This window comes from Centrocercus urophasianus, unplaced genomic scaffold (genome assembly GCF_019232065.1).
Source record: "Centrocercus urophasianus isolate 14NV4802_14NV808 unplaced genomic scaffold, USGS_Curo_1.0 seq_10, whole genome shotgun sequence".
NCBI classification, from domain to species: domain Eukaryota; kingdom Metazoa; phylum Chordata; class Aves; order Galliformes; family Phasianidae; genus Centrocercus; species Centrocercus urophasianus.
In genome coordinates, this window is record NW_024884142.1 from 29,232,896 (window position 1) to 29,258,102 (window position 25,207).

A 25,207-nucleotide genomic window follows, 5' to 3' on the forward strand; every position below is an offset into this window, starting at 1 on the left:
AATGTACTGTGCTGGTGGAGGTGCAGTGGCATTTTTCAAAATGAGTGTTGACTTTTGTACGACATGCAAAATGATGAATGGAACAATTCATCACTGTTGGGGGATGAGAGGAAGGGGGAAAGCCACCTGTTGTGGTAAGATAAAGGCATGCAGAAAGCATTCCTTTGCTGTCAGAGTCTATTGGTACGGCAGTCTCCCTTGTATCTGGTATCTTCACCCTTGTCATGCTGTGTAGTCACCATCCAGCTGCAAACTTGGGGTTTGCAAACCGTGGTCCCTAGACCTTAGAGATAAAGTCAGCATCAAAGGATTTCTGCTTAGATTTTAAGAGAATCCGAACGGATATTCGGCTACATCTCTCAATGTTAGAAATAATAGCAAATAAAAGATGAGCTAGAATGCATCTGTTGCAGAGAAGGCAAAAAGCCCTAATGCAAATTAGGTAAGCAAGATCTTCAGAGCTCTAACATAAAATCTGGGACATCCTGTTTTGACAGATTGTTGTTTTCTGTCGTGTCTAGCCTGATTTCTGTTTCCATATTGGTTTTGAACACAATATATACATGGGAACTAATATCCACAGAGAGAAAGCAAATGTGAGTGCATGAGATAAGATTTTTTTTTTCCTGTTTTTATCTGTCAGTAACAGTTGTTTGCAATTGCTTTGTGGTGACTGAGTTGTAGGTAGCATTTATTTTGAAAGCTGGAGTGAACTGAGGGTAATTATCTTTAGTGAATTTTGCATGCTAAAGCTGAGTGGTGTTTTGCAAAGATGTAGTAAACGAGAATGGTCCCATAAGGTTGCCTGTTTGCTTCTATTGTCCACACAGCTGTAGTTGAACAACAGTTATAGGAGGTGGTCAGTAATAGAAAAAAAAAATAATACATTTGAATGGTAATGGTTTTGTTTCATTGTTCTGCGATGGTTTGGGTTTTGTTTTTTTTTTTTTGAGTTTATTGAGTTTAGAGGTTATTGAGAGACCTACTTGAAAATGAAGCATTGAAAGGATGCCATTCTTCATACAAATTTGTGTATCGATGTCGTTGGAATTCTGCACTCTTTGAAACATGAGATGAGGTGTCTTTTGTGACAGTTGCCAGAATAGTCATGCCACTGATTTTGCTGCTTCATGAAATTCGTTGCCATAATCCATAATTCTAATGCAAAATTGATACTTTCTCCTAGTAGAGGTTGTCTTCTTTGCACTCATCAATGCTTTCTGTTTATTACAGTAACAGTAAAGGCATGTTGTGTAAATCTGTTCAAAAACAAAATCAAGTTAATTTGATGAATACAGATTTACCAAATGTAAAAGAAATTTCTTTCCTGTACGGTATACAGGTGGCTTCCTGCTTCCATTACTTGCTTTGTTGTTCAACCTTTGAATGGAAAATCAGATCAAAACTTAATTGTTGGCAAAACTGTGCAGGTACACAGTTTTGGTGGCTTCACTGGAAAGTCATGGAGAGACCCAGGCCCTCAGGTGAACTCTGAGACCATCCCTGGGGCTGACCTGACACTCCAGGGTTGTAGCTGTTGTGACCTGGAGGTTGTGGGTCATCCCCATTGAGCTCAGGATGGGTTGTGACAAAAGCTGTTGCTCTTACCATTCTGGATGCAGCCTGGCATGTCAGCAGGATAGATCCGCAGCAACCTCTGTTCAGGGAAGATGAAGTCAGACCTGAAAGACTGTGGAGGACTGCAGAGGCTCTTGGAGTGACCAAGGCTACGTGTTGGCAGTGTTTTGGTGGCACTAGAGCACGTGTTCCTCTCCTGTTGTGTGCCAGGTAGAGGCGAGCTCAGTGCAAATCAAAAGGCATGAGACCAAACTGCTGTCCTCATCAAAACCCATCAGTTCAGGCTCCTGGTCAACACAACATGGAGTTTGCTCTCACCCAGCCAGCTGCACAGGGATAGCACAAGCATATTTGCCTATGAAAGGCTATATAAACATACATACCCTGAAAGAGCTTGGACACAGAGTGACACAGAGGCTGGAAGGAGAAAGAGGCATTTAAAGTCAAGGACATTGTTGTCTCAGGATTGAATGAGCCTCATCTATGTGTAAACTGAAAAATTTACAGGGATTTTTTCAGCCATCAGAGAAGGTGGGTTCTTCTGTGGTCTTTCAATAAGCAGAAAAGGCCCAAAATAATAAAGACTTTTAAAATGGGGTTGTTAATTTTAGGTTGGGAATCAAATGACAGAGTAGGGAATTATTGATTAATCTCTCAGATGAACTGAAGCGCAGAGCCTTCTCCCCTAGCCACAATAAAACTCATTGCAAAATGCAGACTAAAAAAAAATGTAAATTTATTCACATGCTGTAGTTCTCTTCTAGTTGTATACCTTCTATTTTTATTCATAATCTTCAGTTTGTTCTGTCAAATTAATTTTAGATTCTAGAGATTTGTTCCAAAGAAAAAAATGACTTTTGTACTTCTCAGCCAAAATTCCTCCTGAATTGTATCAGAGTTTTATTGAAAAAAGATATGCCGAGGCAAAGCTCTTTTGGACACAGAGGAACAGTTCCCTCATCGTGTTAGGCTTGAAATGAGTTTCTGGTATGCATCTGTAAGCACAGACTGATTCCAGTGGAAAAACACCATGTAGAGCCACAGCTTGAAGAGGCTGGACCTTTATTCTAACGAGTTCTTTATTGAAACCAGATTAATTGACCATGGCTTAGGGAGAATGAAGCATATTTTCCATAACAAACCAAGGACTAGTAAGTGCTGGATAGGTGGCAAGCTCGTCCAGTTCTATTTTTACTTTAGTATGGAAGGTCATATGATACAGTTAATTGCTGCTTCAGTGAACAGTAATTCAGCTGCAAAATAGCGTTTCATTTTTATCACCTTTAGCTGGATGATTCCAGAAGAAGAATATGAAGGAATCAGAATTCAGTGTAGAATTGATTTGCCCAAGTGTTCACTTCAGCATTTTCTCCTGAATGCATTTGTTTCTTTGTGACAGTTTTAATAGCAACTCACCTGTCCAGCTAAGCCTTCCATTCCTGTGCAGCCGGTGTGAAAGGGTGTGCTTCCACATCCTTCCTGCCACCAGCAACAGCTAAGGGCACGTGGGCTCTTTCCAGATTTGATGCATTTTAAAACATGGATGAAAAAAGGAAAAAGAGCTGACGGTGACGGCGCTGCTGGCTTCTGATGATGGGGAAGGGGTGACGGTGGTACTGCACTGCAGGTGCACATGCATGTTGTCTTGGAGCTGGGTCCTCTGCCACAAAGCCATGCAAGGTGGTGGTGAGGGAAAGTCTTATTCACAGTGCCTGATGCTTCACAGCTCTTCTTTGGGCCTCTTGTCAGCCACAGTGCTGTCACTGCTCTGCCTAGTTGGACAAAGAGATCATTTCCATTTTTGTGCCTTTCCGTCTGACGTTTTTCACAGGCTTGAAATTTACGGCTGTTTGAAAAAGAAAAAAAGAACAACTACTAACAGAATCAAACCAAAACAAACAAACAAAAAAGAAACAGCTGGTAATACAGACCAGCTGGTTCCAACAAACAAGTTTGTTTATAAGGTATTTTGGTGAATATACCGCCAAATCTGAAAGATTAAGAATTGAGCCTGGTATCATTAAGTCTTTTCTTCCAATTTGCAAAACTTGTCCCATCTTTCAGTTCCTTTGTAATAGAGGCTTTATTTCAGTAAAGCTACTGACAGCTGCTTCTTGAAAGTTTATCACTGCAGCTTTTGCTGAGCTGCCCTGCCTTGCTGTTTTCCTTTCCCCAAGTTACTTTTAATTCTGACATTGTGAGGTGAGATGGATTCAGGAGAGGGCTGAGAACCGCCAGAACTGGCACAGGAGAAATGGAAATGGAGATGTGTCAGGTAAGACCTGTTCTCTTATCTTGTCTTTGGGGTGGTGCCGAAAGGAGGGGATAGCATGTGATTGATTTCACCTCCTGTGCTTGAACTTTTGGTGTATCCTGAGGCCTGGCTGAAACCCATCTCACTCAGCACACTGGGAACTTCAGCCCTTGCTGTGGGCTTGCATCGTGCCTGGAGATGAAATTCAGCTCTGAAGCTCTGTCATGGCTTACCCAAACAATGTGATACTTGGTGTTGGGATTCACTGGGGTGCTGCAGTGTGTTACCAGCACTCAGCACTCAGAATTAATATGGCCCAAAGAGCTGTGTGTTAGCTAGCACACAGAGAGAAATGTGCCACTCTCTGTTAAACATGAAGAAGATTGCCAGAGGAAGCAATATTGTAGCACAGGCAGTTTCAATGTAGTTAGCATATTACCATTGGGATTATGAATATTTTTTTTCAAAGGAAAGCAGTATATAGCTTTTCTGCAGAGCACAGTGTTAAGAACATGGCTATGAAATCAAATTCTGGAGAGATGAGCATTTAAAAAAAAATGTGGAAACTAGTGCTTCTGTTTTAATTCAGCAATTCTGTTTGTTTATCTGTTTGCTTGTTTGGTTTGATTTTTGAACTAGTTGTGTTACAGACCTCCCATATGGCAGTGTTTGATAGTGCTAGGGTACTTGTAGACTTGTCATCAACATTTCAACTTGAGAGCGTGCAGAGTTCTTGAAAACAATTTTTTTTTCCCTATGTTGAAATGGAAACAAAGAAATCTGTTCAGTGCTTTCACATATTTGTGCTACTTCAGCTTGAAAAACTGCTTATTGACTTAAGCATCTGTTCTAAACAATAAATAAAAATAAATGAAAGGGAAATAGCAGACATTTAGAGACTTACTTAATAATGCCTGTTGAGGCCAGCGAGAAGCTGTGTGCTGACTTGAGTGAGCAGGTTATTCATAGGGAACAGCACAACAAATCATCAGTGTGAACAGTATGACAGGAGTTTGTGTTTGTTTTCAAGCTTTCCAATAAAATGTGGATAGGCATGTTTTGGTATAAATGTAGAGTGGATGAATAAACTGCAGTGCTTGTGCAGCACAGTGTGGTGAGAACTGAATGTACTTGCATAAAAGTATGTACAAATACATAAACACAAGGAAAGAGCCTGCAGCTCCTGGTGTTAGACCCACCTGTACGGATTTGGTTGCAGAGCACACACCTGGACCTCTACTCCAGGAAAATTCTGCTTTTAGACTGTTCATATTGACAGTTGCCTGTCAGTATTTGGAAGTTAGAACACGGGCTGAATATAAACAGAAAATTTAACTGCTGAAATTCATGTGGATGTTTACTGTGGGTATTTGCTGTGCTTGACTGCGATCTGATACACCCTAGAGCTGTAGCTCTGTGTCATGGTTGTTGGAAGTGACAGCATTAGTGCAAGATATCCCATTTATTTGGTCAATAAGTCAGTGACGTGGGAGGATTTGTGTGATTTGTGGCCTGCTGAAGTAATTATTTTCATTTGAATAAATGTCCGAACTGCATATTTTTTAGATGAATGACCACTTTATTGGCTCATTAATCTGAGTTTCAGAAGTCTCTCATTTGTATTTCTGTAGTTGCCTGTAATAACCTCCAAACATTACAGTTGATATTTACAAAGGCCCATGAGCTGTTAAGTTTGCAATCTACATGTTAAGCAGCCTCTGGCTGTAGAGTTTTCTTTCTGTGATGAGTAGGTAAGAGATGTTCTGGTTTATATATTTTTCCTCTCTTGCTAGGACCTTTATGTGTACTCACATAAGACCTCTCTTTAGTGCTTCAGTGGGGAGTGTGAAATGTCTTTATGAAGAAAACATGTAGAGAAATTTCTCTGTCCTCTTCTTTCTTCCTCATAGATATTTTAGGCAGGATACATGGTTGTGGAAAAAAAAAAAACACGTGACAGCATAGTTTAAAAAGAATAGTCTTATTAGCCCATGAGCAATCTCCTTCCCACCAGTGAAGGATTGATGGTACATATGTGCACACATACAGTGTGTATGTATACGTATGTGTGGGGTGGGTGACTGCATCTTTCCAGTGTTTGCATTGCCTGCACTGGAAGAGCACTGTCCTCCTGTGCCATCTCTCCTTGCTTTGATGTAACTGGGGAGAAAAATTCTGGCATTGTCCATTCTTGCAGTGTTGTGATGAATGATGTGATGGCCAGTGTTGTTCCAAAACTTTGAACTTCTAATCAATGTAATGTGCTGGATTTGATCCTCCTTTCCACATCCTGGTTAGGATCCTCATTTCCCCATTCTCCCTTTATAGACACTGGGGAAAGTTAGGGGACTGCACATATGCAGCAACTGTGGTCTCATAAGGGTTCTCATTCCAGACTGCAACTGAAGGGGATACCTCTATAGAAACACACAACTGAAGGGGATACCTCTATAGAAACACACAACTGAAGGGGGTACCTCTATAGAAACACACAAACCCTGTGGAATAAAAAGCTGAAGTGTATTTAATCATTCTCTAGACTTTTGTTTTCAACAACTCATTTTTCTAGAAGAGCTTTGGAGACCTGGCTGAAGTTTTTGAATGGGAGGATGACAATGAATAGCACAACGATGCAACCTCTCTGCTCCATAACAGGAATGGCCAAAGCTGCTATGTGTGAGCTTCTTCTCCATGCATCACTGAAGAAATGGTGATGCTTGGTTTTGCTGGTTGAAGTTTATTAGAATGCAGTTGGTAACTCTACTAACCCTGCTTTCCAAGGCTGGCAGTTCTGCCTGCTACCTGCCCATCTAACCCCTCACCTCTTTCCTATCACCATAGAAATCACTGCTCTCCCTGACCCAGCTGTGGTGTCTCCCATTGAGCACGCCTCCTGTTCCAGTGCTGGTCTCCTGAAGCTGAGACAGAGGAAACAATCCAGCTGTGGAGATGTGGGTTAGTCCCTCTTGGTGAAATGGGAATTTCGTACTGCCAAGGGAAAGTGGTTGCAACCACTTTATTTTTGGGTGCCTTGAAGCATCTAATGGGCAGGTGAAGGTGGTGTGGCTTGTGAGATCTACGTCTGCTGCTGTGTTTTGCAGCCTTTTTCTTGAAAACCATGTGGCTTGGATGTGTGCCCCTTGGAGACTTTCCCTTTTCCTCTACACACATTATGGGGTGCTTATCTACAGAAGTACGTTAGCTGAGGAAAATATGTTCTTTGTATTAAAAATAAACTCATACTCTCCTTTCATAGTTTATTTTTAACAAAATACCTTTGGCTGCACCTCTGCTTTTTTTTCAGTGTTTAGAGATGGTTATCTTAACAGAAAATTCCCCATTGGAATAAATTCATGTGGTTGATGCTGCTCTCATTTCACAGCACATGAGCTGGCTTCAGCTTGGGTTTATTTGGGACTTTTTCTGCTCCATGTGCAGTTAACAATAAGCTGTTTTCGCAATACATTAGTAACCTACTGGGAAGTAAGACATCCTGACTAAGTGATTTATTTATCGCAATTAAGTAATGCAGAAATTCAGAACCCATAAACCTGAACATGCTCGAGCATATTTCTGTCATCCAAATGTATTGTTCATAGCTGGGAATGCTTTGTCAACCCAGCTTCTGATTCTTTTTCCTTTTTTCACGTTGCCTAGAGACTTTTATGCCACTGAGTTACCTGAAACTGACTTTGCCCTGGCTGTTCTCCAGGCTGGGGAAGAAGATGTGCTCCGCATGGCTGGGCCAGCCCTTTGCTGGAGGGGCATTGCTGATGAACCTGTGTCTAGAACTATAGAATATCCTGAGTTGGAAGGGACCCACAAGGATTGAAGTGAGGATGCCAGCAAGAAGCAACAAGTAGCAGGCTGTTGCCACTCAGTCGACATAGAGGAGCTGGTGGGGACAGCAGGAAGCAAGCCCTTCCCACGCCCTGAGAGATGCTGGAAGGAAAGCTTCCCATGCTGGAATGAGTCGTTGCCTCCTACTTCTGAAAGGGGGCAGGAGAAAATAGTTGCTTTGAGAGACTTAAGTTCCACAGTGGGTGTGGGCTTTTCCCTTAGATCTGGCCCTTCAGATCAATCATGGTGTAATTAATCAACATTTAACATTTTCAAAGCAGCACACAACTATTAGCTGCTGACACAGACATTTTGTCTCCAGCATTATTATGGGTTTCAGTGCTACTTTGTTGTGAAGTTTTGAAGACATTACCAGATAGGCAGGGATGGGAATTTCTGTATGCAAGCAGTGCTGTCCTGAGCATGTTTTTTTGTTTACCTGGAGTAGCTTTCACACTCAGGAATTTCTGTAAAATCTCAGAGAGTTAATGGTTGTCTTATGTTCATTTAAGGCCACTACTCAGTTCTTGAGGTGTTTGCTTCTTCTATAGCTGATACAGTAAATAGACAGTTTATCTTCTCTTGCAGTGTGAATTCTTGGATTCAAAAATAGACAATGGCAGAAGCAGTGATAAAGAAATAGATGTACAGATGAAAGGTAATATAATGCTTCTTCATCTCGTAAAATGCCTAATGTAGAAAATTGGCATTCTTTGGGAAAGTCATCGGTGATCTTAGCAATGATAGGAACCCTGTTTTCTAAATTCCACAGAAATAAAATGTGCAGTGAAAAATTTCAGAATTGTTCCTACTGAACACTTTGTAAGGTGATGCTTTGAGGTGTACTGAAGAGATGCACACACAAGCACACTTGCATATACATTTCCTAGGGAAGGAGTTAGTTCTCGACTGTCCCCTTCCGAATCTTTTAGAGATGTATATGGGTTAGAATTCTAGGGAATCACTTGTTCCAGATCTCTTTTGTTGTACAACACACTCTAGTATGATCTCTTCACTCTTTGAACCTCTTTCAACATACATTCTTCTGCATCTTCTAGGAGAAGCCTATTTCTCTTTTCCTGAAATGTTTCACTTTTTATTTCTGCCAAAGGATGATCAAACGTAGCTCAGTTATGTGTAAATATTCTTTTCCTCTTGTCATTTCACTTAGAATTTTAATAAGACTTCTGTTGGGGATTTACTTTTTTTTTTTAATTTGATTTTACTGTCAAATTTGTCTTTTTTATTTACTTCTTAAGCTATATATCATCCATCTCTCTAATTAAAGTTTTTCTGTCCCTCTGTTCACTTGGGAATTGTCTTTGACTACACTACAAATTGATTTTCTTGTGAATGTTTTAAATTCTATTTTTATATAGCCAGACATTGGAAATTGTCTAAAAACACTCAGCAGGTCTTTGGCAAAAAGAGGTTGGCTGTTCTATATGTTGTTACCTGGAGAAATTACAACTCGTCGTTTCTTTTGAGGGGAGCATGTTGTATATAACAGTCCAGTAATTCTTGTTTCTGTTGCAAAAATGGCACCCATTACAGTCTATGAATTTGCCTGTTACAGCTACTTTGTTGTACTGAGTGGAGTTAGAAGTTGTTGAAAAGTCTGTGCTCCAGGGGACAGAACTGAAAGAATCATGAAGTCCCTTTGTGCATGGACATAAAGCTGGATCTGAGATTGTAAGGAAATGTCCTTACATGAGCATGTCCTTACTTGAGTAGAATATCCCTTTTGTAGATTATCATCAGGACAAGGGGAAATAGTTCTAAGTTGAGGGAGGGGAGATTTAGGTTGGATGTCAGGGGAAGTTGTTTACAGAGAGAGTGGTGAGGTGCTGCAACAGGCTGCCCAGAGACGTTGTGGATGCCCCGTCCCTGGAGGTGTTCAAGGCCAGATTGGATGGGGCCCTGTGCAGCCTGGTCTGGTATTAAATGTGGAGGTTGGTGGCCCTGCATGTGGCAGGGGGTTGGAGTTTTATGATCCTTGAAGTCCTTTCCAACCCTGGCCACTCTGTGATTCTGTGATCAGGATAAACTATAATGTTGCAGAACACAGAGAAGGAGTCTTCAGCCTTTCCTACACTGATGTCTGTCAACTGTTGCTATTGCAGGCTTGCTTTGAGTAGAGAGATACACAGAAGAGAGAGAAAAATAGGAGACAATTCTGGTCAACTTTTATGCATAGAAACTCACCTTGATTTGTTGTTATTTTCTTCTCATTCACAGCATGGCCGGACCCCCCTGCATCTTGCTGCCCACAAGGGTCATCTCCATGTTGTCCAGATCTTGTTGAAAGCAGGTTGTGACCTGGATATTCAGGATGATGTAAGTAGATACAACCTCTGTTGTTCCATCAGTACTTTTGCAAATGAGAATAGGCCTTCACTTTGAAGTAGGATTAAAAGAATACAAAATCTGTCTCTATATTTTCGAATTTGGAGATGCAGCCTCTAATTTGGAGATGCAAAGTTGCATGGGAGGCAAAATAAAATGTGGTGTTTTTCAATGAGTTGCTTGCTCCTCCTGCTCCAGCTGTGGAGCTTTCTGAGCGCTCTGGTTGTGCCAGGCTGGTGCGAGCAGCCTGAGAACCATTGTCTGCTGTTCAGTACAGGGATTAAACAAGAACTTGTTGTACCGTAATGGGGGACCACTGGAGGACATCTGGTAGGGGACGTATTTGTTGTGATGTTTGCCTGAAGTGGGGGATGCTTTTGTATAGACACGTGCCTCAGTGTATTGGACAACTGCCTAGACACTCAACCTACTGACTGCCATGGTTGATGGGGGACGGTCACATCTGTCAGGCTGTTGTATGGTAAAGCATCAGCACAATGCAACCAGCTTTGAGTTTAGCAAATGGTAGTTTGTTTTCATTCAGTAAAATACGTAATTTATTGGAACTTGATGGTTTTCCATAGAAATGGATCTAATTTTGTTCCAGACTTTAAGGCTTTTTGGAGGGATGGGTAACAAGGTTTTAGTTACCTTATTCTGATGAATGAAAATGTAGTTTAATAATTGTGATTTCTTCTAGATTTGTTGCTAACTTCTGATATAGACTGACACAAATTTGAGGAAGATTTGCTTTATTTCCCTCTGTAGTAAAGAAGGTGTAGATTTTTCAAGGGACTTAGAAATCCAAGCGTGGCTAGTAGAGGCACCTGTATGATTAAAAAGACACAGAAAATGTCTAGGTGCCTTTTGAAAATCCATTTAGGTATTTATTTGCATACAGAGGTCCTCAAATGTCTGTAGAAACTGGAAAACTGATTTCCTTCTCCACCTGAGTAGCTGCTTCCCCATGAGTTGGGAGCAGTCTGTGTCTGGCAAGGGTACAGCTTTACATCCAACTTTGTTCTGGGGTATTTTTAATTCTAGGAAGAAACTTTGTTTCCTGCTTTCTTTGTGCTTCCACTCTACCTGTCTGTGAAACGGAGAGGATTTGCAAGTGTAATGGGAGTGTTTGTTTGCTCAAATGTATTCTGTTTTTAGACATCTCCCAGTAAAAATGATTCATCAGGTGTTTAAGAAAAAATTGCAGGTACCTTACAAATACCGTCAGTGTTCCTGAGAAACACAGGTTGCTGCTCTAGTACTGCAAGAGCTTCCACTGATTTGCTCAGATTGGGTTTCAATGAAAACTGCTTTTTGAGTAAGTCTGTTTTCCTATTTATTTATTTATTATCAATCCTCTAGTCATAAATTCTAGGCTATTCATCTGATTCATTAGCCATAAAGGAAAATAGTAAATCAGTGGTTAGCACCATTTCATTTTAGTGAAGAGCCTTCCCATGCAGAAACATTCAGCTCCTGGAAGACCGTATTTCACTTGCCTACCAAAGTCTTCTCAGGGGCTTTGTTCACAGCAGTTGGATCTGGCTCCTTAATTTGGTGACTGATCTGAATAGAATAGGTCCGTGCTTGACGTTGTTTCCTAAAAGGGTAGTTTGGTTTTTGGCTCGGTATTTAGTACCAGTCATCCAGTTTGAAACCAAGGAGAGCTTAGGTAGTTGCTTTGTCTTAGAAGGTGGGTTTCAACTTGTCTTGAAGGAGGAGGAAGTGAGCATTTTTGCTTGTGAAAGGTATTAACTTAATTGTTTCTGCTTTCCTTTTACATAGGTCTTCAAAGAAGGTTCTTTATGTTTTCTCTTTGTATAATTCATTTTTACACTTTATTTAAGCCATACAGAAGTGATGATATTCTTTTTAAATTGCCATCTATCAATTATGCCTCCAATCACTTTTACTGTTTGCTTATTTGGCAGTGAAGGCATTTTAGCATCAAATGTTGATTAACATGATTACATTTCATTTCAGGAATACATATTTAGGTTCAGAGGTGAAAATGTTCATGAGGGTGAGGGGATCATATTTCACAGAAAATTAAATTATTTATTTGACTGCTGTCTGTAGAATTATGGTAACAGAAAGAAAGTTCTTTAAGTTCTGAAAATATGATGCGTGTTTCCTCTTAATACCAAGAAATCACCAAATATTTTGTTTTGGAGTTGACTGTAGCTAATAAATCCAGTACTAAATTTTCATCTGCTACATGACAAGCAGAAGCTTTAAAATTGATGAATGCTATGGAGAGATTCAAACACTAACTTCGTGTTCTACAGATACATTCTTTAAAGCACAGCAAGAGCCGTGAGAATTAGTTGAAGAATGACCTCCAGTGGCCTGGAGTGGGATTATTATGAATTTAATCCGGCGGAGTCCAGCTCTGTAGAGTACGCAACCCCGGGAGCTAATTCTTTCCTTCTCCCTGCCAATACTGAAAGTTCTTACTGGGATCCCAATGCAATCTCTGACTGGTCAATGAGTATTCATACAGCTCACACCTCAGAAATAGTCAAGGAGAAAGTTGTCCATGTGAAGGAAATCAAGGACGAGAAAGATAAGAAAAACCAGAAGAGAAAGGCTAGAAAGGAACCTAGAAGATCAGAGAGAGAGAAGGAGGTTAGAAACTTGTGCATCAATCCTGCCTTGAGCTTCACTTCTCCGTGGCTGCATGCTGCAAAATCTTGGACTGGCAGCCTGGCATGACAGCTCTTGGAGGTGCATGATTGCATGGCGAGCTTTGCGCTGGGTGCTCTGTGTAATTTCCTGCCCTGTGTGCACTCTCTGAAAGTTTAACTAGAGAAAAAAGGTTACCTTTGGAAGAGGCCCTGGAGTTTCTCTTCTGGAAGCTCCAGTTTAAGAAGCAGAAAAATAATTTCAAATGAAATAATCCAGGGTTCAAAATAATTTCTAGGTGAACGTAAATATATGAAGTGGCTTATTCCTGTACTCCCATTTAAGTCTCATTCAGTGTCATTTAAGCTTCAGTTTCTTTCATTCATGTTTATTTTCTTCATGCCTTGATCAGTTGTGCTGGTCGTGCATCATCATTTGTCATCCAGAGTGCAATTCTTCCTGCTGTGTATTTGTGATGACTGTTTTTCTTCAGCAAAGGAGGGGACACTGGCACTGGGAAACACTAGGGTGTATTTAGTTGCCTTTGTATCCAACTGCATCAGAATATTCAAATATGCTTTATGTTCCTCAGACTATTTTTCCCTTGGTTATGTTTTCACTTTCAAATGTTTTAAGCTTTCAACTGTAAATGTAATGATATAATTTCAAAGTTTAACACTTTTGCAAATGCCGTCCAGCTTTTTGCATCAGAGATTAAACGCATGAGTTTTTTCTCTTGATTCTGGTGCACTTCTGTAGCAAAATAGTTTGATGATTTCTGATAACGTGAAAAGACAGGGAGGCAGTTTTAAAGTAGTCCAGGAACTGGAGGATGCTCTGGAGAAAAGGAATGTGTAGGAATACAAGATGTGGTTAGAATACTTTTTTTTAATCAGAAAAAGGGAAAAGTAAAACATATTGCAAATTACTGTAAAGTAGATCTTATTGAATTGAGGGATTAGAGTCTATAATAATGACTCCAATACCTCTTTGCTATTCCTCTATTGTGTGTGTGACAGAGGCAAGAGAGCTGGAAGAATTACTAATAACTACTTGAAAGTCTTTTATAAATTGCTTGCTTTATTTTCTTTCCCGTGGAGTGAACTTCAGATATGATACAGACAACTGCTCCTGTGTGTCTGGTGCCGGTGGTTGCATCCACTGCTTGAAGTTAGTCATCAAATTAGGAAAGTTTAGGAGCCTGGAAGGCTATCCTAAACACCAGCTGGCCTTGCCAACACTGAAGTGCTAAAGGAAATGATAATGACAAAATCCATGGAAAAGGTCAATGTGTAGATAAGTACCTTTCTTCAAGATTCACAACCTGCAGCCCTCTGCTGAAAGCAGTCATTCAAGCTCTCAGTCAAGAACACGGTTTCATACTTTGGAAACATCCTCAGGGCTTTCTATGCAATAGCTCTGTTGCATATGAAGAACTCCAGATGTACAGTCCCTCATTCTTTGCCCAAGGAATGCAAACTCATGTTCCTGGTCCTCCCGCCAGCATCTCCCTCTCTCTAGCCCACTGAATACAGATGTTTTTCCTGATGGTGGAGTGACTTTGACACAGAAGTGCTCTCATGGCAAGACAAGCTGGGTGAGTCCCATAACCACTGGCACTGGTTCCAGCAAGCGTGCTGAGAGTTGAAGGGGGAACTCTTTCAGGTGGGCTGAGCAGGGCGCAGCATGAGGCTCACAAAGGCCTCTTGGGCTCCATCCCAGCTCCGATGCCTTGTGGTGCTGTGCAAGCTGCAATGCCCAAGTTTTCATTGCTTTCAGGACTAGGCAGCAGATAAGGCAAAGGATTTGAGAGACACTGGTGCCTTACATCTCTACATCTATGTTAGATACTTTATATCGACCACATCTCACAGAAGCACCTCAAAGTCCTTTTGGCTTCCAGCCTGTGTCTGCATTTAAGCAAGGTTGATTCTTTTGTTTCTGTCAAGGTCACATCTGTGTAACACTGGAGTTATCGCTCCTCATTGTTCCTGGCTTGCAGCCTGTTCCTAAGGTGTAAATCACTTGCAAATAGAACCATAAACTGTGGCCAACATAATAGCCTGGGCAGCTAATGTACACTTTCAGGTGATAATTTTTTCCTTTGGCTGTCTAGACCAGTCCCTTAATGCCTTGCTAAAGGTGGAACTCTGACGAACACTTTCAGAGACAGTTATTTTAGCAATTTCATAAAAAAGATACATGAGTCAGTGATTGCACTGCCTGAACGTATGGACTCGGAAAGAAATATAGCTCTTTTACATCTGGATCCATAAAAGGCCAGGCAATGGTTTGCTCCTCTACTAATGGGGAGGAAAGATAGGTTAAAAATAGAGTGATGCACTCAGTATCACTTTATTCCCGCATTATGGGACTTATGCCTGGGCTGCTCAATAGCTCATGACACAGAAGGAATTATGATCTATTGGTTCAGCTTCCCTGGCATGCAGTCAATGTGTATACATGCTGAGGTGTGAGGGAGTGGTTCAGAGAACCCTGCCCTAGTGGCTAAGGTTATGGCGACTTCAGGGATCTTCCTGAATTTCACCATCTCTCCTAGGACAGGCAGGACCTGAGATGTCCTCTGACACTCCCTCATGTGGGAATGAGGTATTTACAGACCTGAGGACCAGAATGCAGCATAGGGCAAAACCTATGGATGGCTCCTAGTGCCACCCCACTGTGATAACTGCTGTGGGGCTGGGTGAATAACGAGAGCCGTCTCGATTGAAAGTGGCACGCGCTAAATCCAAGGCAATCCATTTGTGCTCCCAGTCTGATCTCTGTGATCAATTTTCCAGGCTTCAAAAAAGTGAAAAGTCAAAGCTTCCTCTGTCAGAATGGCAGATGTCATCTCTGGGGAGATCTCACTCAGCCTTCTGTACTTATGGGAGCTTATAAACAAGATGGAGACCAGCTTCTTACACAGTCTGACAATGATAGGAGAAGGGAGAATGGTTTTAAAGTAAAAGAAGAGAGATTTAGGTTAAATATTAGGAGAAAATTCTTCACTGAGAGAGAGGTGAGGCACTGGCACACCTGCCCAGAAAAGCTGTATGCCCCATCTCTGCAAGCATTGGGAGCCAGGTTGGATGGGCCCTGGGCAACCTGAGCTGGTGGAGGGCAGCACTGCCCACAGCAGAGGGTTGGAACTGGGTGGGCTTTAAGGTCCCTTCCAACCCAGGCTGTTCTGTGATTCCATGAACTTGTTTTACTCCCTATAATGCGTTCTGTAGCTTTGCTGATGCTGCAGTGCTAGGTGAGTGGGACAGACTGATGGATTACTTACCAGTTTGTAGTAAGTGAATGAAATGACCTTTGAACTCCCCACGGTTCTAATTAGGGATGTTAAGTTCTTCTCTGGCTTGTTTGAGAACAGATTCCTATGCAGGAATAGTTTCTGGAAGCTGACACTGCACACGAGATAGTTTATTTTGGAGGTTTTCCATAAGGTTTTGGTTATCTTTAAGTAAATACACAAGTTCAGTGAACTTACAGTGCTTTCAGTTCTGCTGTACTTCTTCAAAAAGTCCTAGTTGTTGGGACTGTTCTTTTGTTTGTTTAAATTCTCTTAAAATACATTACTGTCCTTAGTAGGGACAGGAGCAAAAGAATACATGACCTCTAAGGATGAAAATCAGGTAGGAAATTAAAATGAGCAAACAACAAAAAGCACATCCCACCCTCAATGCATTTTTTTTTAAATCAACTTCATTAAATAAGTCAATGTAATGATTTATTGATGGTGAAAGTTAGCATTACAGAGGATACTGAAAGGGATGTCAGTATAACGGCTGTCAGTTCTTGTCTTGCCCTTATGGAGTAATAACTATTTTGGTGTCATTAGCATAAGTGACACTGAGAGCACTTTTTAAATCAGTACTAATTGCCTTTGAGAACAAATGATTGAAATTATCCAATTATTTAAATACTGCGGGACAGAAAATAAGGAAATCTGTCTAGTTTTTAATATAACCCAGAATTATGTGATAAAGATCTGCAGCAGAGAAATTTTATATCTATTTAGGACAAGCTACCTGCACACTTTCTTTTTTTTTCTGCAGGATATATTGCGTATCTCTGCTCTTCATATATTTTGATGGACATTGGGTAAGCAGATGCAGGGGGGGCACCCCTTCTGTTGTACATTCTTTCCCAAAAAGGCCACATGCAGCTCTGAAGCTGGTTTTTTTGCCCAGACTCAAGGGCTGTGCTTCTGCATTGTGAGTTTAAAGCAGTTTCAAACAACAACCATTGTGAGAGCAGTGGAGACACTGCAGGTTGGTTTCCCGTCAGTTGGTGTCTTACAGCACTGCAGAAACCCTCCCCTCTTTTCTCACTATTTCACAACATGCATGTAACAGTACGTAGATGGTCCTGTTGCAAGGCAGGGTGAGAGGTAATGTCTGGTGTGTGAGGAGCCACGTCCTGGTAGAGCAGCACCTCCAGTGGTGCAGGAACCTCTGAACCTTCCCTGATGAGTCTCCCATTTCTGGAAGGCTTGCTGAGAATTAATCCTGGACTCTGTAGTTCAGCAATAAGTTCAATAGTTGTTAGAGGGAGACAGATGGACAGTCAGATGGGATAACTGCATCAGCATTATCTCTTTTGGAAACTTAGCAATAAAGGAAATGAACTGATGAAGGAAACTTGCTTATCATTGCTATGTGGCAAGTAAGTGGGAAAAGAAAGTCGTATGGACCTTATGTGCTTGCATGGAGGAAGTTGGTCTCACATTTGTGGTCCTCATCACAAAATTACCTCTGCTCTTAGCACTAATTGGTAACTGCATTAGAGGTGCTGAGGACTCCTACTTCATCTCATGCTTCTTATCCTTAGCAGGGTTGATGGAGCAGTCAGAGCCAAATGGGGGAGCTTTATTTTGTTAGTGCAAGTAGTGTGGGATCAATGTGACCAATTATAGCAGCTTGTAATTCCCTTTAGTTCCACGCAGATACAGTTGATTAGTAGATGTATAGTGCCAAATGTGTTAGATTCATAGCCTTCTAGTACTGACACATTTTTAGAAGACTTCAGTGCAGTATATAGGATTGTGATGAGTTGTAAACTTCCTAAAACAGTTGCTTTGTAGCTCTCTGATACTTACAGTAACTTCATTAATCTTGGAAACTAACGATAGGTTTATGGGGACTGTTTTCAAAGGCAGCTTGGATTTAAACAGCATATGTGTTGATGGTGCAGCTTGTGTGTGTGTGTGTGTGTTGAACGTGTTTGCATTAAGTTAAAATCAGGTGGCAATGTTAGGGATTGAAAATCTGCTTCTTTTTGCAGGGGGATCAGACAGCATTGCACCGGGCTGCTGTTGTGGGGAACACCGATGTCATAGCATCTCTCATTCAAGAAGGGTGTGCTTTGGACAGGCAAGACAAGGTAACAGGCAAAGCAGTGCATTGGAGGATGGCAGTGTTGCTAACCAGTAGTATTAAAGTCTCATAGAGGAATTTATAGTTTATGCTCCTGAATAAGTATCTGATGCTTTGAAAGCGATTCAGACAATTGCACTAAAATAAGAAAAAATCCATACAATTCTTATACAATTCTTTTAATATTAGGTACTGATTTAGTTATTTTTGAAATCAACGTGATCATTTTTGATGTAAGAATTTGTTATCTGCTCATTAATGGGGAGAATTATGACCATGCTGTGCCCTACCCAAAACATTACACAGTTTCCTGTGATTATCTCAGAAGCTGAGAGTCTCAGGCTGTAAATTTGGTTTGTAAATAAATGTAATTAATTCCACGTTCCCAGGCAAAGCTTCAGTGCTATTCTTGGCTTGCTGGGACAAGTGGGAAGTAACAGAAAGAGGTTGAAGACAGATTAGGAAGGAAAAAGTACCCATGATGTCTGTGAATGTTATTTTTAATCCGGTTCATATCTGCCTCTGCTAATAATAAAATAGTAAATCAGCTTTAGGAAAGGAAAAAACATTATTTCTTAAGGGGCCAGTGGCACATGCAGCTGTTGCAGATTTAATGAAGTGTTATTTGGTGTGTGGACTCAGTGCACTAAACTTCTTCTCTTGTGTGTGTGCTTCTCAGGATGGGAATACTGCTCTTCATGAAGCTTGTTGGCATGGGTTCAGCCAATCTGCCAAAGTACTCGTCAAGGCAGGAGCTAATGTCCTTGCCAAGAACAAGGTGAGACACGTGTGGAAGGTGCTCTCATATCTGCTCTAAGATGGTTGACTCTCATCACTGGCGATTTCTGGTCATGGAATATCTCAGTAGGTGGGAGATCAGCTCCCATTGGGATTTTTTTCCTTCTTTTTCTTTTTCTTTTTATTGTGCTTGCGTGGTTCCTCTGCAGTCACTGGAGGAGAGGAACTCAATGGATCTTCAAGCACATCAATTATAGCTGAGGAACATTGCTGTGAAGGTCTCCATGGTGCTTTAATTTAACCTAGGTGCATTCACTGTGAGTGGTGTGATTTAAAATGAATATGAATTGCATTAGTTGAAATGAAGTATTCAGAATTTTTTCAGAAATTAAACAGTCAAATGAATATAAGCCAGAGAGGAAAAAAGTAAAGTATGTTTTCCTAGAGAGTTCTTCCAAATACATTAGCTTAGACTCAGCAAAAGCTTGTGCTGAATTTGGGTTATCCTTCTTTTGGTATTTATAGTATCTTGAGAACACTTTAGAGGAAGGAATAACAAAGCAAGGCATTTTAGTTCCTCACTAATGTTTGTGGGAGACTTGTCTTCAGCTCACTAGTTCAAAAGTAAATAAAAGTAAATAATTTAGGAAATTGCAGCAGCAGCCAATGGTAGGAGCTGAGTTAGGGCTCATACTGCTGGGTTAGGTTGCATGGGTGGCACCATGTCTGTTGCTATAGGCAAGAGGGCTTTGGGATGTCAGTGGGATCTCTGAGCATTCCACAAGCGAGAGAATATTTCAGTAAATACACACTAAAATGACAACTGGAAGTGTTAGGGAAGAAAGGAGAGAAGTGAGACAGGTGGTGAAAGTCTTAAGATCAACACAGTTCTTTGTGTTTCTGTGTGTGCTTGTGTATTTGTGCAGCATGTAAGTATATTTTTGTACAGCTATGGCTGTTGTGGTTTGTACTTACATCATCTTTATGTGTGTTCCTTCTTTTACATTAGTCCAGTTTCTAATTTTAACTTTCTGTAATTATTTTTTCCTGTGATGTCCATCTAACTTTGTATCAAAGGTAATTTAGACATCTTCCCATGTTTACACCTAACACATGATAGTACCTGACTTTATAGGCTACTGACCCATTACTCTCCTACCCCTAGGTGTGCTTGTCTCTGTGTATATTTATGTACAAAGATGTGGGCTTAAGAGGCAAGTCTTGTAATCCTGCATGCTTGAATGCCTCAGGATATTAGGCAATGTAGTTTATAACACAGCATAAGTCATCTGCTTGGAGAACCTCTCCTGAAAACCATGTGTACAGAATAGCTCAGCAGTGCAAGCATCTGAGATATTGCTGGCAGCCTTTATCACTGTGTGAGGCCTTCCTGTGCTGCTCTTTGATGTCATACCTACATAAACCTCTCCCTTTACATTTGATCACTTGAGTGCTTTGTAATGGACAGGATCCATTTAGGAGCTACTAAAAAATGAGGGATTTGTGCGTGCTTGCACACATGCACTCACTTTCACTCCTTGGCTTTCAAGACAAATGAAGAACTTAATTCTGCTTAATCCCAAAATGGCTTCTCTGGTCTCTCAATTTCTAGTGCCCATGATGACAAGGCATCGCCTTCTGGTGGCTTTTCTGGCAGCCAGGTCAAAGCACCATGTGCAGGAGCACCCTGAGGTCCCTTTGCTTATCTTGGGGGCTGCGACTGAATGCCTCTCACCACCTTGGTGGTGAGACAGTCAGAAGTGGGCTTCTGGGTTTACCAGGCCCTGCTAAGCAGCAACGCACAGAATTTCACTGTGTGTTTTCTGTAACTCCCAGTTAATTTCTCCTGGGACTGCCTGGGGAACTCTTTTACATACACACTCATACACACTGTGCTCAGAGTTGACCTTTTGTAATTCAAACCCTGTAGCTTTGATCAGTGTCTTGAAAGCACAGGGGACAGATTAAAAGACATAATGCAGGTGAAGAGGCAGTCTTGTGAGTAAGCAGAACCTTCCTACATGGTCTGATTGCATTTCTGGCTCCCTATAGACAAGAAACCCCAAACATTTTCAGGCCAGCAGAAGCCAAGTGCAGTAAGAACCTTGCCAGGGTTAGAAAAGCAATACACAAGGCAAGCTCATGTTTTGGTTTTTCTCAGTAAAAAAAACCTGCATGTTTGTTTCTCTCTGTAACCTTTTGAGTTTTAGGCATTTGTAGCAGGTTGAGAATGTAGGCATGGACAGAGATAACTGAAGAAGGAAAGCATTCTGGAGGGAAAGGAAGCAAGGCTGCCTTGAGGAGTACCAAGGCATGGGAAATGTTATTACTTTAAGTGCATTACACTGCTCTTTGATCCTAATTAACCAAAAGTTTCTAGATTCTTTGCTTTTGGCAGACAGACTCGAGCAGTGCAATGTTACGCTGTCCATTTTCTGATTTTACTGTGTCCCAGATAAATCATTTCCAGGATGAAGGGCATTTTTCATTTCCCAGATTCGCTCAGCTCACAGCTTTGGCTGAGAATGAGTTGCCCACCAGGGGGATGTTCTTGTGAGGTACTGCCAAGGTTTGAAGATTCCTGTCCAGTTTCTGAACATGGCTTTTATATTTCCCTGTGTTTCTCCAAGGCAGGTAACACACCTCTGCACCTGGCCTGCCAGAACAGCCATTCCCAGAGCACTCGTGTCTTACTTCTCGGAGGTTCTCGAGCAGATCTCAAGAATAATGTGAGTCCAGTTTCAGAGAGCTTTCCCCCTATTTTGTAAGAGATTTGACACGATGAAGGAATGCAGACCTCTAGGTGGAAGCCAGGCTATTATGTCCCCCAACTGAATAGCAGCATGGTGGCAGAGGAGTGCATGGGACTCTCTCTGCTCCCAGCTGTGGGAGCCCTCTGAGGCTCAGCTCCGACCCACTACCCACGTTCTTCATTGTGTGTGACACTGGGTGGGGTTTCCAAATCACACTGGTTTGGGGTGCAGGAAAGCAGATCTGGTGTAACAATGTGAGTGCAGGGCTTTATAATTCCAGCATTTCTCATCAGATAGATAAAGAATTGGTGCCCGCATCTTCTGTTCCCCAGCTATTATTAAAACCTTCCCACCTTTGTCCTTTGTGCTGAAGAGAAGACAGCACTGCTGCTCAGTGGAGATGTGAGGTGTTTGCTTCTTTTTGATTTATTGGGTTTATTTCTTCCCTGAGCACCATGATAAGCACAAGCTTTCGTTCTGCAGTGACATGCTTAGTGCTTTGTTTCTGTTTGCAGGCAGGAGATACCTGTCTGCATGTGGCTGCTCGTTACAATCACTTGCCCATCGTTAGGGTGCTGCTCAGTGCTTTCTGTTCTGTCCATGAAAAGAACCAGGTCAGTGCATGAATTTCATTGCCACACTGTTTCCTTTGCATATGGCTCCTTTTTGGAAAGAGGGATTCCTGCCCAGTAGTTGCACATCACTGCGTGCGTTTCACTTTGCTACCCCATGCCTGAGCTTCCAACAGTAGCTTAAAAACAATGGTTTATTATTTTGCCATCACATTTGCATCTTTTCATACAAGCATTTCCTATTTACGAGTTTCTACAAAGGTGTGTTGGCGCAGAAAAGGATGAGGGGACATAGGGCAACATGGAGTAAGGAGATGGCAGTCTTGAATCCTTATCAGCTCCGTGCAGAACAAGATGGGCGTGGGGCTTAGCCATGTCCTGGGGCTATAGAATTGCTCAGGTTGGAAAAGACCTGAAAGATCATCGAGTCCAACCATGACCTAACCATACTACCCTAACAGCCCTCCACTAAATCATGTTCCTGAGCACCACATCCAAATGGTTTTAAACACGAGTCAACAACCTCCAAGAGGAGCCTGTTTCAGTGCTTAACAACCCTTTCTGTAAAGTTTTTCCTGATATCCTTGAGGCCATTTCCCCTCATGCTGTCACCAGTGAGGAGAGACCAACCCCACTCTCATTGTAAGCACCTTTCAGATATTGGAAAAAGAGCAGTAACGTCTCCCCTCGGCCTCCTTTTGCCCAGCCCCAGTTCCTTCAGTCCCTCCTCGTAGGACGTATCCTTCAAGCCCCTCGCAAGCCTTGCTGCTCTTTTTTGGACATGCTCCAGCAATTCAATGTCCTTTCTGTACTGAGGTGCCCAAAACTGAACACACTACTCCAGGTGAGGCCTCACCAGTGCTGAGTACAGGGGCAGGATTACTTCCCTAGTTCTCCCACCACACCATTCCTGATACAAGCCAGGATGCCACTGACCTTCTTAGCCACCTGGGCACACTGCTGGCTCAACCCAGGCACACTGCTGGCTCAAATTCCTCTATATTCTTCTTCCTCCCCAGAGGTGAGGATATCACAGCCATCACAAGGACACCACATTGCATTGCTCACTGATGGTCAGCTGCCACAGAAGAGCATATTTCTTTACAAAACTTTGCTGCTTTTTGCAGTAAAAGGAATTGAAGATACAGAAGAGTGAGGAAAAATATGTTTTAAATTCAAAGTAATGATCCATCTAAGCTAGAATTAATCATCCATCATTGTTTTGTAGGGAGGTAATTGATCACTGTACCTACAGCGTAAACTATTTGGGTGGTATTAAGTGTGGTAAATAAATAGATGATGTGGTGCTTACCCGCATCATCTGGTATTCTTGGGAAATTTTCCATATACAATTGAGGATCATGAAGATGTATTCTAATTTCTACCTTTATTTTTGTTTTGTAGATGACCAGATAGTTACAGCAAACAAAATGGGCTTCATTGAGTCAAATTTGCTACGTAATTTTATTTGATTTTTTTTTTTTAACTTGCACACTGAAGACAACTGGTGTGAGCCTAGTGCAGGGAGATGCCACTTTCCCCATTCCTCCATACCACCTCAAGTTATTCTGTATCTGCATACCTGATGGGTGGACAGTGGACATGTCAGGAGAGCAATAAGGTTTTTGCTGGTCTGAAGGGGATAAGGATGTGTCAGCCATTCCTTGAAGCTAAGTTGAGGGAGAGGGGGCAGGAGGGCATCGTGTGCACAGGCAGCTGACAGCTGACAGCTGCTGGCTCTGCTGCCTGAACCCAATCGCTACAGTCTTCACCTCAGTACACACGAACAGGGCCAAGCACTGTGTGAGTGCTGGGCCCGTATCGCCTCATGGCTGTATTCCAAAGCCTGTTTTTCTTGGGGAATTTCACAAAGAGAAACCCAAGCATCTCCCTGCTGTTAATTATCCCATTATTTTTGAGTAACACAATACACGAGCACCTGCAGGCTGACCGATCGGTCCTGCAGAGGGACCCTCCTGCCCCCTCCTCCCAGCTCTGCACTTCTGCGGATCAGGCCTCACTGAAGCTCCCTCAGCCTGCTGACCTTGCAGCATCGCTTGGGAAGCCGAGGGTTCTGCAGGCTGAGACCCACAGGTTTGCCACATGCTACTTTCTGCTTTGTAACTCACAGGCAGGAGACACTGCACTTCACGTGGCTGCGGCCCTGAACCACAGGAAGGTGGTAAAGCTGTTGCTGGAGGCAGGGGCTGATACATCAGTTGTCAACAATGTAAGTAGGACATGAAATTGCTTTGGTATTTTGTATTAATAAAAACTCTAGTGCTGGTAGAAGATACCTGCGTGTTGAATGAAGTCTGAGTGAATGGAAGCAGCAAGTCACATCACTTTTGCACAGCACATGTGTTGACCTCCAGTGGAGAAATCCTCCCCTAGATGTGAAACACTATCCTTTTTCCTCTCAGGCAGGTCAGACCCCACTAGAGGTGGCCAGACAGCACAACAACCCTGAGGTTGCACTCCTCCTCACTAAAGCTTCGCAGGTATGTAGCAAATGTCTTCTGTTGGCAATAAGCTCTGGCCCTGACACAGGTGGGGCTGAGGGTTGGAAGTGGAGCACTTGGTCAAACACTGCAATCCTCTGCCTCAGAACAGCGATGTGCCCTGATGCACTGAGCTCAGGAGTGGTGTTTCACAGCCATAAATGCCAAGCACTACTTGGCCTATCAGCATGCATCTGGGAGTGCTTTCTCCTTTATATGTTGCCTTTCAGTAGAAGTGACAGCAGGTCTGCTTTATTTCTTAGCTTCTGGTCAGGAAGAAGCATGACATTTATGAGTAATGGTTCTGTCTGCTTCCAGGTCTCGCGTTTCAACCGTGGAAGAAGCCTGAGGAAGAAGAGGGAGAGGCTGAAGGAGGAAAGGCGAGCTCAGTCAGTACCACGGGACGAAGTGGTACAGAGCAAGGTACAGCCTGGTGTTACCACTGCACCTCCAGAAGAAAGGGAGCATGAACAAAACCCACTGGGACAAAATCTCTTTGGCTCTGCCACTAGTGCATGGTAGCAGCAGCTCTGTGTGGGACAGCCTGAGGAGTCTGGGGGAGGTCTGCAGTGCTTTGCTGTCAGTGAGATGCTGCAGGTTGGCAAGTGGAAGAACA

At 42.2% G+C, this 25,207-nt stretch overlaps 1 protein-coding gene across 3 annotated transcripts in view; it reads left to right on the top strand.

The window, feature by feature from the left end:
• The window catches only part of ANKRD6 (ankyrin repeat domain 6), a 110,528-nt gene that overhangs the window by 75,699 nt on the left and 9,622 nt on the right, over nt 1-25,207 (top strand). For 2 of the 3 annotated variants that reach the window (XM_042817080.1, XM_042817087.1), the window contains exons 5-12: nt 9,911-10,009; nt 17,936-18,034; nt 18,707-18,805; nt 21,396-21,494; nt 22,034-22,132; nt 24,222-24,320; nt 24,514-24,591; nt 24,910-25,014. In XM_042817080.1, the coding sequence (XP_042673014.1) occupies nt 9,911-10,009; nt 17,936-18,034; nt 18,707-18,805; nt 21,396-21,494; nt 22,034-22,132; nt 24,222-24,320; nt 24,514-24,591; nt 24,910-25,014 (777 nt within the window). The remainder of the gene's footprint in view (nt 1-9,910; nt 10,010-17,935; nt 18,035-18,706; nt 18,806-21,395; nt 21,495-22,033; nt 22,133-24,221; nt 24,321-24,513; nt 24,592-24,909; nt 25,015-25,207) is intronic. The other variant, XM_042817097.1, reaches the window with a different exon arrangement.